Raw genomic sequence first — 20659 nt, 5'->3', positions numbered from 1 at the left:
AAAAAAAAAAAAAAGAATTGCAAGCTGGGCTCTGGACAGAAATACAGTTATAATTCGGCATCCACCAAGCTGCACGTGGGTCCTCTTCTTTGTTGCTCAAAGCCACACAGTGCTGGATGCTGACCACTCGCACCTTCATTGTTTCTACAGACAGGGTCTCTGACATTAGGCTTCTGTTTAAGGATCCCTTAAGATGGTTTTCAGACCCCCAATTCCAGCAACCAGTTGGAAGACAGGGATCAGCACGAGAATGTAGCTTCTTCCTCTCCCTGTCCATGATTTCACCCTGCGCTATTCAACCAATTGCCTGCCAGGCGGCCCTGTGACCAAGCCTCTTTCCCTGCTGCAAACCCCTGCCACTCACATCGGGCAGTGGACCTGCAGTGGCTACACAGGGAGAATGCAGTTCTAGGGTCTGTGGCTGGGCACAGCACATTCCGAGCCTTGACTTTACTTGCCCACCTGCCTCCTTTGAAATAAGATCTACCCGGATGGTTGGCAGGACTTCTGCGAGCCATAGCCACAGACCATAGGCAAATATGCTGGGACTTGCCCTTTCCTTCCCTCCTTTTCAAGATCTCCTGTAACGTCAAAAGCTAACTCTTTCTTAGAAAGGAAAGTCAGACAGAGATGGAGGCAGGGGGCTCCCCCTTCCATGGGCACCCAGTGGTGTGATGTAGACTGCAGACCCAGCCCAGACGATCATAAATCAGGTAACACATGGGTGTTAAAAGGAGGGTTAGAAATGCCTCATTCATTGCTCATTACTGGGGAAGAGGGTAGGTAAGAGGCACAAAGCACTTTTCTGCCCCCAATTCCCCACTCACCTGCCCAGCTGAGACCGAGGTGCTCTGAAATAATAGCCATCTTCATCTCCGCCTGCTCTGTCCCGCTGAGAAAACCTAAGGAGAAGCATTAGATTTTATTTAGTAGCCAGGGCAGGACACAGTCGACAGGTGTGAGGACACAGCCTGTGATGGACATGGCTTCTGTGTACACATCCGTGGGGTGATTGTCTGGACTCTCCGCAAGGTCACAGAAAGACCTAAGTCAGCTCTGCAGCTGCTTTTGGAATGGGCCGAGCCGTTGCCAGACTGCAGAGAGATGAGCTCACACCCACCCTTCTTGGGAAGGGAGCAAGCATGCACCATGACCCAGAGGCTGTACCTGGTGTGGACTCGCTGAGAATGCTGTATCGCAGGGCCAGGGGGGTCAGGGTTCTTCTCCTATCTTCAGCTCCACTCCCCTGCAGAAGAAGAAAGGGTGCTTTGGGTTTTGGACTCTCCCCAGCTTCCGAGAGAAGGTGATCTGAGCTCTGAGCTCCTAGGCTGCAGGGGTAGGGAAGGATGACCCCAGTCCTGGTAAACAGTCAGTCAATTTCTTTAGGAACTTAGCACAGAGTAACGGGATGGGAGCAGCGGGCGTGAAGGGAAGCTGACCAGACGCACATGCGTTATTAATCACAGTCGTAACAACGGCAAACCCATGTCACCCCATCACCTGTGGGTCCTTATTTAATGTTCACAGCAACCTAGGATGTGGGTACTGTATTACTCCCATTTCATCAATAAGGAAACTGAGGCACAGAGAGACTAAGTTCCTTGCCCAAGATCACCCAGTTAATGTGCAGTGGAGCTGGGTTTGAACTTAAAATATTGCTTTTCTTTTTGGATTTCTTTCCACTTGAAAGACCCATTTCCATACTGCCCTAAGGCCTTAGCATCGCAGCCCTGTGGAAAAGCATCCAGATGCTGCCCAAGGCTGCAGGAAAATACTTTTTTTTTTTTTTCAAAAGCCAGGGTCTCACTCTGTCTCTGAGGCTGGAGTGCAGTGCGGTGGCACGATCATGGCTCAACTGCAGCCTCCAACTCCTGGCCTCAAGGGATCCTTCTGCCTCAGCCTCCCGAGTAGCTAGGACTACAGGCACATGCCACCATGCCTGGCTAATTTTTTATTTTTATTTTTTCATTCAGACAGGATCTCATTGTGTTGCCCAGACTGGTCTTGAACTTCTGGGCTCAAGCAATCCTCTTGCCCCAGCCTCCCAAAGCACTGGGATTACAGGCATGAGCCTCTGAGCCCAGCCTGGAAATCCTCTTTTGAAAGAGAAGTTGGTTCACCCTCATCTCATCGCCAAGAAGAGAGATTGAGCCATGGGCTTGTGAATGTAACCTTGTTTCTTTCCTAGTTTAGCATGGAGGGCTAATGATTAAAACAACAACAACAGCAAACACCACCAACGAAACCACGGAGACGGTCTGGAGACTATGATCCCTCCAAAGTCGCTAGCAGAGGTGGTGACTGGGATACTCTTACAAGTATCGACAAATTAACATACGTGGCCAAGACTCCTTTGCTGAGCTCAAAACCCTGGGTGTTTGCGGTGGCTGAGGACACCAGGCTTCCCTTCTGTGAGGGCCTAGCACCCTGGGAAGATAAGCAGGCAGATGAAAAAGCGGCCTGAGAGAAGCCGGGCAGGGGCTGGGAGACCTTAGCAGCTCTCCTTGGTGCAAACCTCGGAGGTCTTGGGCCAGGGACACCGAGGCAGATGCCCTTTGGGTCCCTTCTCATCTTCACAACTAGGGAGCCCAGGGTCCGCAGCGTGAATGTGCCGGTCACCATCTGACACTGACATTTGTTCCTTGTGTCACATGACCAGAGCTGCACTGCGCATTGCAGAGAGGGCCAGGGCAGGGTGACCTGCCAGGCCATAGAATGAATGTGTGGAGGAGAGCTCAGCACCTCTGCGTGCTCCAGGGGACTAAAGGCAGTTCCACCAGGAAGAAGCCCCTTGGAAATGCTGCACCTGGGGTCTGCCTGGGGACCTTCTACGGGGAATGCGTCTCCGGTCAGGCTCCTTGGCAGGTGCCAGCTCACCTTGGCGCAGGGGGGCATGGTGATGTTGAGGTGGCAGAGAATGTGCTGGGTGTCCTCGTACTTCATCGCCTTGCGCAGAAACGACAGGGACCCTCCCGGCTCTCGACTGCTGTCCCTCACCTAAACTCAATCACACAAAGGGAAGATTTAGGGGCCCTTTTATAGGCCACTGGGCTATCTGGTTTAGGGAATTCTGCCTCCCCAACTTTCTAGACCCGTAAGAGAGGCCAGCCAGAGAGTGCCGGCACCTTTACAGGTATGGCCAGACGGTTCTCCCGAAATGACTGGAAATGGAAACTCCGCTGCTGGGCAGCTTTCTTCACGGGCACCAGGTTCCCGGAGAGTTCTGCAAACAGGGACATTCCCTCCAACACCTGCGGGAGAGGAAAAGCAGATACAGCTTGTCAGGGGAAGGGCCCAGATGCCCCACCTTCAACCTTCGGCCTTTCCCTCTCCGATACACACCCGGCCACAGCCAAGAGGCATGGGGGTGTGTGCTGAGAAATCCACTGTTTGTTTTGGGAACGACTTTATTTCCAAAATTGTGATGAATAGGCATGCTTCCTGACTTCAAAGGATTTTGTAATATGTAGGGATCTTCAAATACCCCTGAGATGTTGATGAGAATTGCTATCAAGTACTCTGAAACTTCACTTGAATATCGTAACTAGCTCTGGGAAACAAAACAAAACAAAACAAAACAAAAAAACAAAAAAAAAACAAAAACAAAAACAACAACAACAAAAAAAACCAACCCGGTTCTGGGCTTGTAATCCCTCCACTTTAGGGGGCCACAGTGGGAGGACTGCTTGAGGTCAGGAGTTTGAGACCGGCCTGGGCAACATAGGGAGACACCCTCATCTTTACAAACATTTTTTAAAAAAATTAGCCAGGTGTGGTGGCATGTGCCTGTAGTCCCAGCTACGTGGGAGTCAGGAGGATCACTGGAGACCAGGAGTTTGAGGCTGCAGTGAGCTATCACGGCACCACTGCACTCCAGCCTGGGCAACAGAGCGAGATCCTGTTTCTAACACCAAAACCCAGGTTCTGCTTTTATATCTGTCCAAAGATGCTTTGTCATGAGAAGAGCTGGAAAACACTTGCTCTATTTTAATCTCACCTATAATAATGATCCCTATTGTGTAGATAAAGCTTTCAATTGAGGAGTTATCATTAAACCATTTGACAGTCAGGAAAACTGAGGTTCATTGCAACCTCTCCCTCCCAGGTTCAAGTGATTCTTCTGCTTCAGCCACCCGCGTAGCTGAGATTACATGCGTGAGCCACCACACCCAGCTAATTTTCAGTAGAGACAGGGTTTCACCACATTGGCCAGACTGGTCTTGAACTCCTGACCTCAGGTGATCCGCCCGCCTCGGCCTCCTAAAGTGCTGGGATGACAGGCGTGAACCACCACGCCCGGCCTGGCCAGCACTTTTAACAGTCGCTAGTGCACAAGACCTTCTGCAAATGCCCAACTCTTTTCAAGGATCACTAGACCAAAAGCCCGCAGCCTCTTCTGAGATATGCACGGTGGCATCGCTCACTTTTCCTGAAGCTTCTCTAAGATGCATCTCAAGAGGGGTCTCAAAGAGAGACAGCTATGGAGCCCCTCATCTACAGAGGGAGGACTGCCTGCCTGCACCAGGCACTGGTTTGTCCCTAGGCGGTGCAGGGCCCAGGCCCATACCTCTATGTCCCTGCTCCGGGCCACCTCCACGAAGTTCTCATGCTGCTCCAGGGTCTTGTCCACCTTGTCATCTGTCATGCAGTAGCAGCGCAGGCGCCCCTCTCGGGGGTCATTCATCTTCGCAAAGATGACAAATTTGGCCATGTAGGGCACTGCGGTGAGCTCTTTGTACAGCAGGGTGGCGAAGTTCACAGCCTCGGCGGTCCGAGGACAGTCCGACAGCCAAAACCTGAAAAGCAGGGTGAGTTAGACTTTGTTCCCAAGTGCCCAACAGAGAGCATCCTTTCCATCCAGACGGGAGCAGCCAGTGAGCATGCCACAGTTACAGTGCCACAGGGCCACAGAATCTTCCACGTGGAGGGGACAGTGACGGAGCCCTGGCCTCAGGCCTAGAGGGCAGTACGGAGCCCACACATGCTGGGCTGGGCTGGCCTCGTCTCACCTGGCAGAGACGTTGGTGGTGAAGTTGGCGCACTCATTGGCATACACAAGCTTGGTGGTTCCTGTTATGTCTTCCCACTGGGCCTGGTCTGTTCCACCTGTAACACCGGCAGAAATGGGGCTGGGGACAGTCTCCAGGACGTAAGCACGGAGCTTACTAAAATGCTAAGGCCCTGGTGTGCAAGGGTAAGACTCTGGGTGAGGCTCACCTGGTCTGCAGTCCTGCCACACCTATCCTTACCCTCTGCTCCTCCTCCTGCCCTCCTAGTGACCTGCATGCCCTCCTCCTAGGGTTTGGAAGGTTCTTCCCCAGGGGCATGGACTTTTTTTTTTGAGATCGAGTTGTTGCCGAGGCTGCAGTGCAATGGCATGATCTCGGCTCACTGCAACCTCCGCCTCCCAGGTTCAAGCGATTCTCCACCCTCAGCCTCCGGAGTAGCTGGGATTACAAGGACGCACCACCATACCCAGCTATTTTTGTATTTTTAATAGTCACGGGATTTCTCCATGTTGGTCAGGCTGGTCTTGAACTCCTGACCTCAGCTGATCCACCCACCTCGGCCTCCCAGTGCTGGGATTACAGGTGTGAGCCATGAGGTGGGGGATGACTTTTATGCAAATGCATCATCCTTCCTTCTCTTGGAAGAACACCTCATTCCCAGGGAAGCCAATAAAGCCCGAGGGGACTGCGGGCTTTGCCTTCTCCTGTCACTCCCCTACTGAGTTCTGGAAGTCTGAGGCAGGGGCCCTTCTCACCAATGACACTGCAGAGCAGGCGCAGGCTGGTGGTGTCTCCCTCCCCGCTGTCCCTTGGGTTGTCAGTCCAGGAAGGAGGAAGCGGGATCCGAAGCCCGATGGGGCGGTGGAACTTCCGGCGCCGGGGCTCCACAGTGACAATGGGGCTGAATGTGGCCTGGTTGCCCAGGAGCTTGGTGACAAGCTCATCCGGGACAGGCTGGGCCTGTGAGATGACAGAGGCAGGACACTCAGGCCCAAGCAGGAGAGGGGCTTATCAGATGGGAGGCAGCCCCACGGCTGGCGAGATTGGCCTTCGGTGCACGGGGTCACCCCAGCTGTTGGACCACAGGACCGACACCGCGTAGCCCGCCTTCCTGAGCCCTTTCTCCCCCTCTCCTCTGCCTCTCACTCCTAGGGCTGCTGCATCTTTGTTTGCATCCAGGTCAGCTCCCGGGGGTCATGTGGTTCCCGCATGATGCACAGACCGGGTCATGCGGCTTGAAGGGTTCCCGGGGGCTCTGCCACTCATCAGGGAGCTTCCGCCTCAGCCTCCCCCACTCAGCCTCCCCGCTCAACTCTCCTGTGAGCTTTAAGGTCAGCTCTCTACTGTGGCATTTCACGGCACTGGACAAAAGCGTGCGGCTGTCCCGGGGAAAGAGGGTGGCCTACCCGGGGGCCCGGAGTCAGTCCACCCCAGAACCTGGCGGGAAGGAGGGCTGCGTCACCTGCAGAGCCAGCTTCACTCTCTTGGTGACGGCGTTCTCCGGGAACGTGGCCTGCACCAGGGGCACCAGCTTGCTCTTCAGGGCGCCGCCTTCGGGGCCGATGGTATCGTAGTCCTGGCAGAGCCGCGACATGATCACGAAGTACAGCGGGAAGTCGGTGGTGATGATTCTGCACACCCTCTTCTTCTCCAGCTCCTCCAGGCTCCCCAGCTCTGGAACCACAAGCACAGGCCAGCACCCCGGTCACATCAAGCATAAGTTCAGACTTTGCAGGGGCGCCAGAACCTCCTTGTCCCCAAGACCCAGTGCCCACACCCTCCCCAGGTGCCTGGCGGCACAGTGGCCGGAAGAAGTGCCCAGGCCCAGAGGCCCAGCAGAGCAGATGCAGCTGCGGGCGGTGGCTGAGCGTCCCCTCACACGTCCTGGGGACACAAGGCTTGGCCACACCGGGCCATTCGCAGCCTCTCAGGGCTTCCCAAACTCCAGGTGGCTCTGAAAGGCCACTTTGAAGGTGCAGCTGAAACCCCTCTTCCCCAGCCCTGGAATCCCTGCCCCTACCTTCATCCATCCCGTTGAGGATCTGATCCAGGTAGCTCTCTCCATAGCGGCTCCTGTGCTCCTTCCACACGGAGCCGTTTTCGCTCCTCAGAACCACGAGCTCACGGTCTCCACGGCCATGGGAGGCAAAGTGTGGGATCTCCACAATCACAGGGCTGAGGCGAGGACACAGTGGTGATGGGGAGGAGCTCGCGTGGGGCAGGCTGGCCTCCGTAGCTGAAGGGCTTCCATAGCCACCTGGAGGCCCCACCTGCAGGCGGGTCTCTAAGCGGACCAGACCAGCGGGGGAGGGGGGGGCAGGGCTTCTCATGACCCTGCCTGCTCCTGCCAAGCCTACAGTGACAGTGGGGGCAGGGCCATCTCGTTTCACGGGGGCTCTGCTCCCATGACCTAAGGATCCTGTCCTTGGGCCTGATTCCAAAAACCCGCCTGACATCCCTAGATGGGTGACGTCATCTATCAACTGGCCATAAGTCCCCCCGCATTTCCTTTGGAGGGACACTCTGAGAACTAAGAAAAGTCAATGAGAAAACTTGCTACTTTGCAAATGGTGGTGACCGCTCTGAGGCGGCCAAGAGGGTGGACAGAGGCAGAAGGCAGGGCCTCCGGGTCAGGCCTGTCCCTCCATCACACCCATGGTGCCTGGTGGGCAGCAAAGCTCCAGGTGGAGCCCAGGCTGCTTCAGGGGAGTGGGGCACAGGCCTCTGGAGCTGGGTACTCTCCTCGTCCCCAGGGGAAATGGCCGGGGAGGCCGCCTTCCCAGGACTCTCAGTGCATAAATGGTCAGCCCCTCAGGGCCTCAGAGTGGCCTTGTCTCTAGTGTCATGCAAGATTTAACAGTTGTTTTGGGGTTTTGCTTTTTTTTTTTTTTTTTTTTACAATAATGGGATCTCGCTATGTTTCCCAGGCTGGTCTCCAACTCCTGGCATCAAGGGATGCTCCCACCTCAGCCTCCAAAGCACTGAGATTACAGGCATAAGCCACCATGCCCGACCTAAGATCTGAGAGTTGTAAGCCCTGGGGGAGGGACACCCAGTTCTGTTTCCCCGTCAGGACAGTGGAGGTGGCGTGGCCTCCATGGCACAGGGACAGGTGAGGACACAGGCTGCCTGCGCACACTCACCTCAGGAACTGTGCCCCCGTGGGCCCCAGCGCGATGATCCTGCTGGCCAGGCCCTCCTCCTCAGCCAGTGGGGGCGGCGTGCTCAGCTTCTGGGGCTTGACCAGGCGGCAGGTGATGCGGGTGGGCGCCGCGCACGTCCGCGGCGGGATCACCACTCGCAGGCCGTTGTGGCGACTTCCTCTCATGGAGCCACCCCGGGCGTCAACCATGAAGCTCACCAGAAACCTAGGAGCGGGGTAGGGGGGCACGTTGGGCTTCTGCATCCCCTCTTGGAGACGGGAGTCCCTGAGCCCTGGGCCTGCCACTCACCCTGTGTGCACTGGGCTGGCCACTGGGCTGATGTTGTCTGAGGTCTCAGTGGCTGGGCTGCTGGGGATGAGGGAGTCCTCATCATACTCTTTAGATGCCTGAGGAGACAGAAGAGGTCCTGTCCCACTTCCGCCAGGGCCGGCTGGGTGCCGTGCCAGGGCATGGAGGCTTGGAAGAGCCTTGCCGCCAGAAACCAGGTGCCCGTAGAGAAAGTGCTCCCAGGGCACCACCCTGTCAGGCAAGCCTGTCCTGGAGTCTGAAAGGAAGCACGAGCTTCCTTCCCTCTCCATGCCTCTCCATGGCTCAAGACCCTGGGACAGAGCCTTGGAACGGATGGAGCCGGTCCTCACTGTTGAGTCCGGCTCCCAGCCCCCGGCCCTCCGCACTTGCCACAGACCCGTGTCCCCTTCTCTCCAGCTCTGTCCCACGGGAGCCCTGCCCTCCGCCAGCGGCTTCCTCTAGGGTGGGTGCTGCATCCCAGCACCGTGACCACCCCGCCACTTAGCTGTGGGCGGGCTGCCTGCCCTGTGGACATCTGGAGTCCACGAGGTGAACACAACAGACCCCTGCCCTTGTGGGGCTTCCTGCTCCTCGCCTGTGAAACGGGGACTTGCCTTAGGGTAACGTTGCAACTACAGGGATGCCAGGCTGCCCTGTCACGGCCAGCAGGGCCTGAAGCCAGCCTCCGTGCTCTCTAGATCTTCACATTTGCTTTCCCCCCCGGTCAGTACGTCCTTGTCTCTCACCCTTGTGGATCTAATCCTCTCCACTCCCCACATCTCACCTCCTCCAAGAATCCTCCCAGCCACCTTGGGGCTGGCTTAGTCCTCCCTGCTCTGCACTCTATGAGCACTCACACCACACAGTGGAGCACTCCCCGGCTCTCCCTCCCGGTTCGGTGCTAACTGGGTTCGTGTGTCCAAGTCCGCTCTTCCCAGTTGGGCCCTGGCTCCCAGGAGGCAGGCACCCAGTCCTCCTGCCTGAGCCTGTCCAGGGATGTCCTGTACAGCAGGAATCCGGTAAACATCTGCTGGCTGGAGTTCCTACCCTAAGCCAAGAGTTGAAGACAGAAGGCTGGTCAAGGACCAGCTGGTTTCTCACTACTGCTGTGCTGGGCTGCATCCAGGGACCATGCCACCGCAGGAAAGGGCCGCGTCTGACCACCTCTCCCAGACGCTGCCCACCCAACACGGCCAATGTTGCACCTTTGTGGGGCATCCAAGTGTGGAACGCTGGTTAGACAGCAAGTGGCATGTGAGCTCTTATTTCCTATCGTGCTACGTACGGGCCATCCCTCAACAATCACTGTCCTGGGGCACTCATGCTCTCCACGAGGGAAAACCACAGAGATGGAACTTCTCACCTGCTCCGGCTCTTCCGACCTGATCACCACCGTCTCGGGTGTGACACAGGGAATCCTGGGGATGGCGGGAGATTCCACCCTGCGAGCCGAGAACACCAGAACATCACAGGGTTGATCCACACGTGCACACAGCTTCCTCTTCCTCTTGTTTCCAAGTCTCTCCCTCCCACTTTCCACGCTGGAGCCCAACTGCCCTTCACAACCCGGTGGAAGGACGGCCTCCTCCTCCATGAAGTCCTCCCTAGCCACCCCTTTCTGCAACTGCAGAGCCTGTTGACAGAGGCCCCGCTCTGGCTAACAATGTATCTTTCTGCATTGTTACACGAGCACTCCGTGTGCGCTTTGGATCCCACCAAATTAATCTGTAAGTTGCTTATGGTCAGGGTCAGACCTCTGTATTTCTTTCTAACAGATGTCCAGCAAATTGAAATGGACTAAGTGTCCCCGTGGTTTCACTCCCTGCTTGTACCACTTCCCTGTTTCCTATAAGCCACGGGACACTTCTGTCTTTTCAGAAAACACCTAGGCCTCTGTGTTCCTACAAAGTGGTCACTATTAGATTGCTTTGCAAAATGTCCCTGCTACAATGTACACACAGTGAGATAACCCACAGCAGTCATGGCGGGGAATGAGAAGCGTGGTCCAGGCAGATCCAGATCTCCCGGGGCTGGTACCTACCCATCGCTCAGGGGCAGAGGGATGAGGTCAGAGTTTGAGCTTAGCCTGGAAATCGTTTCTAATGAGAATCTTCAAATTGTTTTTTTCTTTGAGATGGAACTTTGCTCTTGTTGCCCAGGCTGGAGTGCAGTAGTGTGATCTCGGATCACTGCAACCTCTGCCTCCCAGGTTCAAGCGATTCTCCTGCCTCAGCCTCCTGAATAGCTGGGACTATAGATGCATGCCAACGTGGCAGCTGTTATTTTGTATTTTTGGTAGAGATGGGGTTTCACTATGTTGGCCAGGCTGGTCATGAACTCCCGACACCTGCCTCAATCTCCCGAAGTGCTGGGATTACAGATGTGAGCCACTGCGCCCAGTCATCTTTCTTAACTTTTGGATGAGAAGTCGAGTGTGCATAAGAGGGAGAGGGAGTGTGGATATAAGGCTGTGAATGGGGGGAGCTTGGGAGAGGAGCAGAGAGGCATCTAGGTAGCGTGGTGTGAGGGAGGCCTCTGTGCTCAGGGGCAGCGTTAGCGCATCCTAAGGTGCAAACCATCTCTCTCCGCAGGCAGTGCACCCAGCACCTGGCTTGCTGTGCCCTTCCTCCCTCTAGAATCCCTGCTCTGAACCACAGGGCTGCACCTCAGCATCCCCCCGGGGACCCTCCTGGGAGCGCTGCTCACACTTGGTCTAGCTTCGGCACAAAATCCAGCAGCTCCTTCTCTTCATCGACATCCCTGGAATCCTGCCTCTCAGCCTTGGAGCCGATGACTTCCTCCCCTGAAACAGCAAGAGTGAGCGACAGGGTGGAGGGGGAAGAGTCCCTCTTTCTTTTTAAAAGGTGATGTTTCTGTTCTGCCTCTCGGGGCTTGCTCCTGAGGCGTGGAGAAGGCCTCGATGCTGCAAGGAGACTGGGAGCTATGTCTTTGCCCAGTCCCGGTCCTCCAGCGCTGGGCCAGAGAGCAGGGCAGCCAGCTCCTGACGTCTTAGATGCCCGAGGCTTTGCGAGAGGCCAAAGACACAGCCAGAAGGCATGTTCTTCACTTAGTTCCAATTCAAAACAGCCATTTTAGGTGTGCCATGGCACCAAAGAAGGAACGGTGGCCGCTCTTTTCCACTCGGCACCGACAGGAGAATAAACTCCAGTGGAACTGGACCCACTCGTTTCAAAGGGCTGGAGAATTTTTTGTAACCATGGCAGCCAGAACGTCCTTACTTCCAAAGCCCATCACAAAGAGGTTCAAACTACGGGTGAGTCGGCTGCCTGCACCCCTGACTGCCTCTTTGTTTCTCTCTCCTAGCTTGAACTGGAGCTGGAGCCCCAGGCCTCGACCTTGAGGGTTCATGCATTGCCACCCAGCAGTGAGCACCCTGGCTTGTGACCTGGAGCTGACGGCATGGAAGGACAACAGCTCATGCAGTTATGATCAGAAACATGGTGGTATGGGCACAGACACAGAGATGGACAGGCGGGAGCTGCCCGCTGAGGCATGGGTCTCTCATGGGTGTGAATTCCCTGGTTTAGTCGAGCTCCTGGCTCCAGATTATTAGCTATCAGAGGAAGATGGAAAGCAGGCATGGATTAGTGAGTGTTTGGGTTGCTTAGGGTGAAATGCACTCTGGTGAGAAAAGACCACAGGAAACAGAAAGCGTTTCATACCCATTATGGTTATATGAGCAGTTCCTGGAAAGCAAAGGAAAGCCGAGTTGAAAGAAGGACCAACTGAAGGCAGTTAAAGTGAGAGTCATATATTATCCAAAGGAACACCAGAGAGCTCTGTTCCTCTAGTTGACAAAGTTATACAACCACAGAATTACCCGGATGGGAGGGAGCACCAAGCTGATCCAGCCCACCCCACTATTCAACATCCCCATCTAATCAGTGAGGAAATAGGTTTTGTTGGGAGTAAGAAAAAGGCTAGAGGCATTCTGTAGTTCATAGAAGCTGAGACTACAGTGATTTCTTTCTTTTTCTTTTACAGACAGGGTCTTGCTCTGTCACCCAGGCTGGAGCGCAGAAGTGGGATTACAGTGAATGGCAGCCTCGAGCTCCTGGACTCAAGCAATCCTCCCATCTCAGCCTCCTGAGTAACTGGGACTACAGATGTGCACCACCACACCCCACTAATTTTTAGTTCTAATTTTTTTGTAGAGACAGGGGTCTCCCTATGTTGCCCAAGCTGGCCTTGAACTCCTAGCCTCAAGCAATCATCCAACCTTGGCTGCCCAGAGTTCTGGGATTACAGGCGTGAACCCAGGCATCCAGCCAGATTGTAGTAATTTCATAATCACAGAAATAACCCAAAACCTACCGACCCACTGTGTGGTCAGAAGTGCAGCTTAGTAAAAGGCATTCTCACAGATTTTGAATAATCCCCTTAGTATTTGTTCAAAGCACAAAGAAAGCACTAGGCAGAATTTTATTACAGCTCCTCATAGCACTGAGAGTTGATCTGAGTAGAATCATGTTCCAATTTGATACTCATGCATCATCTATGCAAACATACACGTGTTTTTGAAACTTCATGGGATTTTAAATTTAGTCAATGTTCCTTCACCTAAGATTGTATTAATGGAGTAGTATTTTTGATAACAGACAACATTTATAAAAAGCAGGTCTGCCCGGTTTCAATGTTCATCTGCAGTGTTTGGGTGTGCTGTAAGGGAGCAAAGCCGGCAGGTGGCAGGAAGCCTCCTTAGAGGGTGCCTGGAGCCCCTCTGTCCCCACTAGCCTGAGCTCATTACCCCAACTTTACCTTCATCTTCCGAGACATCCAGGATCTCATCTACTGTCTCAGGGAAACTCATCCGATGCTTATCACTGACTAACTACAACGAGAAAAAGCAGAGAATTCAACCCAAACTAGAGCTGCGCACTTTTTCACCAGTCCAGTGGTTCCCTGGTCACGTTTGAAGGGTTTGCCCCAAATGAAGAAAACAGACAGAGGAGACGCTCAGCCTGGAAGCTGCTGGGCAGGAAGCACTGGGATGGGACCCAGGAAACCTGGCTCCCCCTCTCCCCAAACCCCATCCACCCCGCTGCTGCCGGTGAACGCTGGTCCCGCCCTGAGTCCTCATGCCACTAGGTGGCAGCACAGCTCCACTGGAAGGAGGACAAGCTCCCACCTGTTGGGTGAGGTGCCGCTGATGGGCGTCCCGGAGTCCCAGAACGCACCCCACTTCCAGAGTAAGTGGGCACGCCCATGAGCCAGGCTGAGCGTGTCTGGGGTGGGTGCGAGGGAGAGGCAGACATACCACGAAACTGGTTTCATCTGTGACAACCTTGAGTACGTCGGTGACAGAAATGTAACCCAAGCGCTTGGCTATGGCCAGAGGTGTGGTTCCATCCTGGGAAAAGAGCAGCCAGGTGCAGTCAGACAGCAGATGGAGTCCGGGAGGCGGGAATGGCCTCTCAGACACATATCGAATTCATTTTCTAGTTATTCAGGAAGACCTGAGTGGACAGACGTCACCGTGGAGCCCAGAACGAGATCTCTGCACGGGTGTGTCTAGATGTGTGTTAGCAGCAGCACCCACAGAGACGGGTGTGGAAGGAGGGAGGGCAGCGGTGCTTTTTATCTGCAGCATCAAGTGCGGGGCCTTGCAGTCCCCCAGAGGAAATCTCCCCAGAAGTCAGGCTCTGTCAAGTGGGAACCCCCTGGGAAGGAGGTCGGGAAGTTGCCAGGTGCAATTTTAGGAGGATGAGGACAGAGGGAGGCTGCTCACTGCTCCCAAAGTCTGTTCTTGGATGTCAGTGATGCGGTATTAAAATAGTTGAGTTGCCGGGCGCGGTGGCTCAAGCCTGTAATCCCAGCACTTTGGGAGGCCGAGGCGGGTGGATCACGAGGCCGAGAGATCGAGACCATTCTGGTCAACATGGTGAAACCCCGTCTCTACTAAAAATACAAAAAACTAGCTGGGCATGGTGGCACGTGCCTGTAATCCCAGCTACTCAGGAGGCTGAGGCAGGAGAATTGCCTGAACCCAGGAGGCGGAGGTTGTGGTGAGCCGAGATCGTGCCATTGCACTCCAGCCTGGGTAACAAGAGCGAAACTCCGTCTCAAAAAAAAAAAAAAAAAAAATAGTTGAGTTAAGCCAGTATATTCAATGAAGTATATTCAAGGAACTCTAATCAGAATACTCAGAAATCACCAATTGCCAGAAATACAGCAACAGCATATTTTCTATTTCAACTTGAAGAGAAAGAGCTACGTGACCAACCATAAATGGATACTGAGGCTTGATTTTTCTTCTGACATCTCTACTTCCAGGATGTGCCTTGGGCTCCATTCAGATTCAAGACCAGCTGCAGCTGCAATTTCTGCAACCACATCTACAATGAATGGTCCCCTTTTTGTGTGTGTGTGAGATAGAGTCTTGCTCTGTCACTCATGCTGGAGTGCAGTTATGTGATCTTGGCTCACTGCAGCCTCTGCCTCCTGGACTCAAGCAGTTCTTGTGTCTCAACCTCCTGAGCAGCTGGGACTAAAAGCACCTGTCACCTCACCTAGCTAATTTTTGTATTTTTAGTAGAGACAGGGTTTTGGCTTGTTGGCCAGGCTGGTCTCGAACTCCTGACCTCAAGTGATCCACCTGCCTTGGCTTCCCAAGTGCTGGAATTATAGGCGTGAGCCACTGCGCCCAGCCAAGGGTCCACATTCTTTCAGAAACAGAATTAGACACAGAGATAATTTCACAGAGCCTCTGCATGGTCAGATGTGGAAGCTCATACTGAACAATGATTGCTGATGTCGCTAAAGGTAACCCTGAGCCCTAAAAGATCAAGAACCACCCAGGACATTTAATTTTGTTCACTTGCACCATAGTGAAAATAGTTTCATGAATTTAAGAAGAGGTTTCCACAAGTATATATATATATATATATATATATATATATATATATATATATTTTTTTTTTTTTTTTTTTTTTTTTTTGAGACAGAGTTTCACTCTTGTTACCCAGGCTGGAGTGCAATGGCGCGATCTCGGCTCACCACAACCTCCGCCTCCTGGATTCAAGCAATTCTCCTGCCTCAGCCTCCTGAGTAGCTGGGATTACAGGCACGCGCCACCATGCCCAGCTAATTTTTGTATTTTTAGCAGAGACGGGGTTTCACCATGTTGACCAGGATGGTCTCGATCTCTTGACCTCGTGATCCACCCGCCTCGGCCTCCCAAAGTGCTGGGATATACATACATTTTTAAGACACAAGGTCTTGGTCTGTCATCCAGGCTGGAGTGCAGTGGTACAATCACAGCTCACTGCAGCCTTGACCTCCTGGGCTCAAGCCATCCTCCCACTTCGGCCTCCCAGTTAGCTGGGACTACTAAGGTAGCTAAAATTAGTTACCATACCCAGGTAATTAAACACAATTGTTTTGCAGATTCAGGGACTCACTGTGTTGCCCAGGCTGGTCTTGAACTCCTGCCCGAAAGCAATCCTCCCACCTTGGCCTCCCAAAGTGCTGTGATTACAGGTGTGAGCCACCGCACCCGCACTCAACAAGAATGTTTTCATAAACATAAAAGGGGAGTGTAAATGGTGCTTGAAAGGAAAATGATCAGTTCACCAGGAGGAGGAATTGGTCACAGCACCCCATTCCCAGGGTACCCAAGGCTTTAGGGTGCTGGGGTGCCGGCCAGGCCCCAGACATGTATTAACACCTACAGTTAGAGGAGGTTACCCAGGGCTGCCGCCATGGGGAGAAGTTTTCTAAACTCAGGGGAGAGAGTGTACTCACCGAGCTGACCTCGTTTGGGGAAGCACCATTCTTCAGAAGCAGAGTCACGATGTCTGTGTGTCCCTGCTGGGCTGCCTGGTGCAGGGGGCTGTATCCTAGCTGCAGAGTGAGCAGACATTTTGGCAGGGTTAGCCAGCCAACAGAGAGAGATCTGCCCATACACAACAGTGCCTGTCCATCTTCTAAGTGGGACATTAATAGAATGCATTTTCCCCCGTTCCTCCTTCAGGGTCCACAGTTAAAACTGTGGCAGAAACACTGGTGCCCCCAGAGCAGTTCTGGCTGCACCCTGATATGGCATAGAGTAGGGTCAGCACAGGAGTCGGGCTGAGGCATCCCTGTACCTTGGTCTTGGCATTGACATCCGCCTGGTGCTGCAGGAGAAACTTCACCAGCTTGATGTTTCCGTAATGACTGGCCACGTGGAGGGGAGTGTAACCCATCTGAAAAGCAGATGAGAAGGGATGACCGGAGCTCTTCTGAGTGGGGCATCACATGAAATCCTTCCCAAAGCAGCTGATTCAAAGAGAGAATGGACAGGGAGCCCCTCGGGAGGCCTCCGTTGACAAGCTGCATGGCTGCTGCTGGGGAGAAACCGCCGGGCTGAGACACTTGCGGAAGGCGAGATGCCAGGCGGGCAACTGGAAAGTGGACACTGAACCGTGAGAAGAGAGCTGTGCTGGGGTCATGAGTGCATGGAGATCTGAGGGCCTCGGAGGTGAGTGAAGTCCCCCAGGATAGAGTGGAGGGCAAGAAGTGGGGCCGAAGGAGTGAGCCAATACTTAGAGGCAGAGGCAGAAAAGAGGGAGGAGGGAAACCAGGAGAGAATAGCGTCATAGAATCCCGGGGGGTGGCTATTTGAGGAAGGAAGAATAGAAGCCCTCAGGCCTGAGAAGGGCACTGAGATGAGGGCAGATGGGGCTGTGGGGTCACGGTCACTCCAGTGACAGCAGGCTTATTTTCATCAGAAAACTGAAATCCCATTGAAAAACCCCCAAAAGGCTGTCCAAGTGACTTAGTTGTGGTGTGATGGAATTTCCGGGATGTGGTCATTGCTTGAAATGCCGGGGCTTGGGACATTTGCTCATGAGCGGCTGGGCTGTTCAAGGAGCCTGTGCTGCTGAACCCTGTGGTTCCGCCTCCCCGGGGCCGGCAGGCCAAGGCCCTCTGAACTCCTTGGTCCCAAATGTCCCAGGAAGCTGGTGTCAGATTCCAGAGACCACCCAAGCACAGGTCCTTCCTGTAATGGGATGGCTTTGGGATCCTTGAGGCCATTCTAACTCACAGGACAGGGTCTCTCTGTGCAGGACCTCCAGAAACTAAGTGACCCATAAGTGAAGCCTCAAAGATCCAGAAGATTCTTGGGTTTTAAGCAGATTCCTGTGGAAGCTGCAGGCAGTTGGAGACAAGACACTATTGTTGCCGGCATTTCTGTGCTACTCTGGAGGTGTGGGGGCTGCTGGTGCTGTCACTGTCACTGTCCCTTCCTTTTAATAAGGTCGACTTGTGGGGAAAAGGAGCAAAACGTGGCTTGTTCCCTGAAGCCGCCTCTTCCCACCAACTGAAAACACCCTCTCTGGCCTCTGTGCTCCCAGCTCCTCTCTTAGAGTAAATATTGAATTACTCTCTTCCTTCCGGTCCTAGCAATCACCTCCACGCCAAACTGCAGACGCCTCAAGGGCAGATTCCACTCACACAGCTCCTTGCTCACAGCAGAGGTTCAAAGAAAGTTGAACTGAATTTAACCAAGTGCTGGAAGAAAAGGGGCTAAGCTTTTGTGTGGATCTGGGGAAAGTTGACATTTTGACATGCTGACTACTCACGTTAGACAGATCTCAGAGTCATGATTAAACATTCGTCCCACTTTCTCACTGCAGAGGCTCAAAGGTCTAGCAAACTTTAAAAAAATCCCCAATGGAAAAGTCAGATAATTAGGAGCAGTGTTTTCAGACTCTACTGCCAGCCCTAGGAAGGGCAGAGAAGAATGTCCCACTGGGTCCTTGGGGTTTCAAAGCTCCGTTGAAGATTCAGTTCTCAAGTGTGAGTAAGGAGCCCACACAGACTGCAGCTCCAGCTGCCTGCCTTACCCGCGTGGTGGCGTCCACCGTCACGCCGTGTTTGATCAGCACGTCTGCCACTGGAACGTGGCCTTCTTGTGCTACCAAATGGAGGGGGGTGAGTCCACTCTGGAAAAAAAAAAAAAAAAAAAAAAAAAAAGACGGTCATTACCTATTAGCAAGTAAAGAATTCCAGGCCACAAGAAAAGAGCTTTGAGGTTTGGGGGCTGAAGTGGACTCTGCAGTCACCAGCTAGCTATTTGGCTCCAGGCAAAGCTCTTCTTATTCTGGGCCCCAGTGTCCTTATTTAAAATGTAAGGTGCTTACGCTAGATCAGGAGTTGGCAACTTTTTCTGTTAAGGACCAGATCATCAATATTTTTGACCATGTTTCTGTATGACTAACATTTAAACGAATGGGCATGGCTGTGTTCCAATAACACTTTATTTACACAAACAAGTGGTGGGCCAGATTTGACCCACCGGCCCACAGTTTGCTGACTGCTGATCTAGATGAACTTTATGGCACTTTCCCATTGTTGGTGCTTGATGGTATCTTCCCGATAAAGAATGCCCCATTTCCATGGTAAACTCCAGAGCCCTGTAGCCTTGGTTTCCTAATCTAGACAGTAGGGGTTATCATGGCTCCATCTCAGGGGCAAGGTGGGAAGCCCTTGAGAAAGCATAGGCAAAGCACTTTGAGAGGCACACAGTGCTGTTAAATGTAGTACCCAGGCTGGGCGGCCAGGTAAAGGGGTGTCACGCCCTGCACTGACTCGGCATTTGCTGAACCCCCGCACTGGCTGGGGGCAGAGGCTCATGCACATCATCCCAGCACTTTGGGAGGCTGAGGCAGGCAGAGTACCTTTGGGAGGCTGAGGCAGGTGGATCAGCCTGGCCAAACCATGGTGAAACCCTGTCTCTACTAAAAATACAAAAATTAGCTGGGCATGGTGGCTCATGCCTATAATCCCAGCTACTTGGGAGGCTGAGGCAGAAGAATCACTTGAACCTGGGAAGAAGAGGTTTCAGTGAGCTGAGATAGTGCCACTGCACTTTAGCCTGGGCAGCAGAGCAGGCCTCTATCTCAAAAAATTAATACATACAAATCAATCAATCAATGTAGCATAATGTTATCACTGCACAGCCAGTACTGGCATGGTCAAGAGGGCAGAGCATCCCACCAGGAGTGAACAAACCATATTCTTGCACGTGGCATCATGGCTTCCTCAGGAAGGCAGTAAGTAAGGCATCAGAGATGTTGTTTGATATGTGGGCACCCACACAAAAATGTCAGAAAAGCCTTCTCGCCCCGGGACTTTGCCTAAATACCCTTTGCCAACAGAGCTGGATTTCTCTGCAGGCACAGACTGTGTCCCCTCTACAGGACGCCACTTGCCCTCCTCTGCTTTTGCACACCTTGCAGGCTGACCAGAGGCTTGTGGGCAGTAATGACGCCCCACCATACTCTGCTGCGTCCAGAGCCGGTGGTCTCATGGAGGCAGGCGGGGGGCTCAAGCAAGAACAGCCATTGGTTGAGGAGTGACTGTGTCAGCCTCTCAGGCGGGCACCCTGCCTAATTCCTGAGCTAACACCAATAATCGGCCTCGTGAGGGGGGCGCAGATGAGAGGGCATGTTTCCAGACAGTGACCTTACTGCCTCTTTACAAAGTTCACTTTGAGTGGGACAGCGAAGGAACCCAGGATGCCATGAAATATAATGACTATAACGATCCTACCGGAATGGTTTCTTCGTGGGCGGTAAACTGTTCAAGTTTTTACAAAATGTGCCAGCATTCGTACAAAATCTATAGGTTTTTAAGAAATCTTAAGTGGCCCTGCATTTGCCTTTCTGAATGTGTGCTATGTGACTTTATCATGTAAAGAACTGGTTCTTCACACTGCGCGGCTCCAAGCATATGAAATGTACAGAGCAGGTAGATTCCTAGAGACTGAAAGATTCTTGGTTGTGGGAACCGGGAGCTCTGGGGGAAATGAGAAGTGAGTGCTAAAAGGTATGGGGTTTCCTTTCTGGTGATGAAAGTGTTCTGGAATTAGGTTGTAGTGATGGCTGCTGAATTCTGCAAAAATACTAAAAAACATTGAAGTGTGGAGTTCAAAAGAGTGACTTCTAGGTGAATTTCAATAAAACTGTTATTTAAAAAAGAAGCGAGTTTCAGTCTTTTTTTGGGTCATGCATTCCTTTGAGAAGCTGAGAAACACTGAATGCTTCACCCAGAAAACTGCTCAGGTGGCCTTCCTCCCCAGATGTGTGTGCAATTTTAGAAGGCTTTGTACTCACACACCTATTGCTGCTGGAGTGAAAACTCCTAGTGTATAGGTCAGTGTTTTAAAAAATATCTTCCTCCCACGGAACA

General features: G+C 53.1%; 1 protein-coding gene across 6 annotated transcripts in view; it reads right to left on the bottom strand.

The window, feature by feature from the left end:
- Positions 1 to 20659, bottom strand: part of ANK1 (ankyrin 1) — a 249618-nt gene that overhangs the window by 35222 nt on the left and 193737 nt on the right. For 5 of the 6 annotated variants that reach the window (XM_074383825.1, XM_074383830.1, XM_010330238.3 and 2 more), the window contains exons 18-36: positions 18313 to 18411; positions 16570 to 16668; positions 16226 to 16324; positions 13740 to 13832; positions 13241 to 13313; positions 12145 to 12168; positions 11168 to 11264; positions 9825 to 9903; positions 8462 to 8559; positions 8153 to 8377; positions 7030 to 7184; positions 6472 to 6683; positions 5765 to 5969; positions 5010 to 5106; positions 4568 to 4796; positions 3126 to 3251; positions 2878 to 2997; positions 1168 to 1246; positions 828 to 902 (exon numbers count right to left, since the gene is read on the bottom strand). In XM_074383825.1, coding sequence (XP_074239926.1) covers positions 828 to 902; positions 1168 to 1246; positions 2878 to 2997; positions 3126 to 3251; positions 4568 to 4796; positions 5010 to 5106; positions 5765 to 5969; positions 6472 to 6683; positions 7030 to 7184; positions 8153 to 8377; positions 8462 to 8559; positions 9825 to 9903; positions 11168 to 11264; positions 12145 to 12168; positions 13241 to 13313; positions 13740 to 13832; positions 16226 to 16324; positions 16570 to 16668; positions 18313 to 18411 — 2284 coding nt within the window. The remainder of the gene's footprint in view (positions 1 to 827; positions 903 to 1167; positions 1247 to 2877; positions 2998 to 3125; positions 3252 to 4567; positions 4797 to 5009; positions 5107 to 5764; positions 5970 to 6471; positions 6684 to 7029; positions 7185 to 8152; positions 8378 to 8461; positions 8560 to 9824; positions 9904 to 11167; positions 11265 to 12144; positions 12169 to 13240; positions 13314 to 13739; positions 13833 to 16225; positions 16325 to 16569; positions 16669 to 18312; positions 18412 to 20659) is intronic. The other variant, XM_074383826.1, reaches the window with a different exon arrangement.

Source organism: Saimiri boliviensis, chromosome 13, assembly GCF_048565385.1.
Source record: "Saimiri boliviensis isolate mSaiBol1 chromosome 13, mSaiBol1.pri, whole genome shotgun sequence".
Taxonomy (NCBI): domain Eukaryota; kingdom Metazoa; phylum Chordata; class Mammalia; order Primates; family Cebidae; genus Saimiri; species Saimiri boliviensis.
This window is presented reverse-complemented; position numbering and strand designations above follow the sequence as displayed.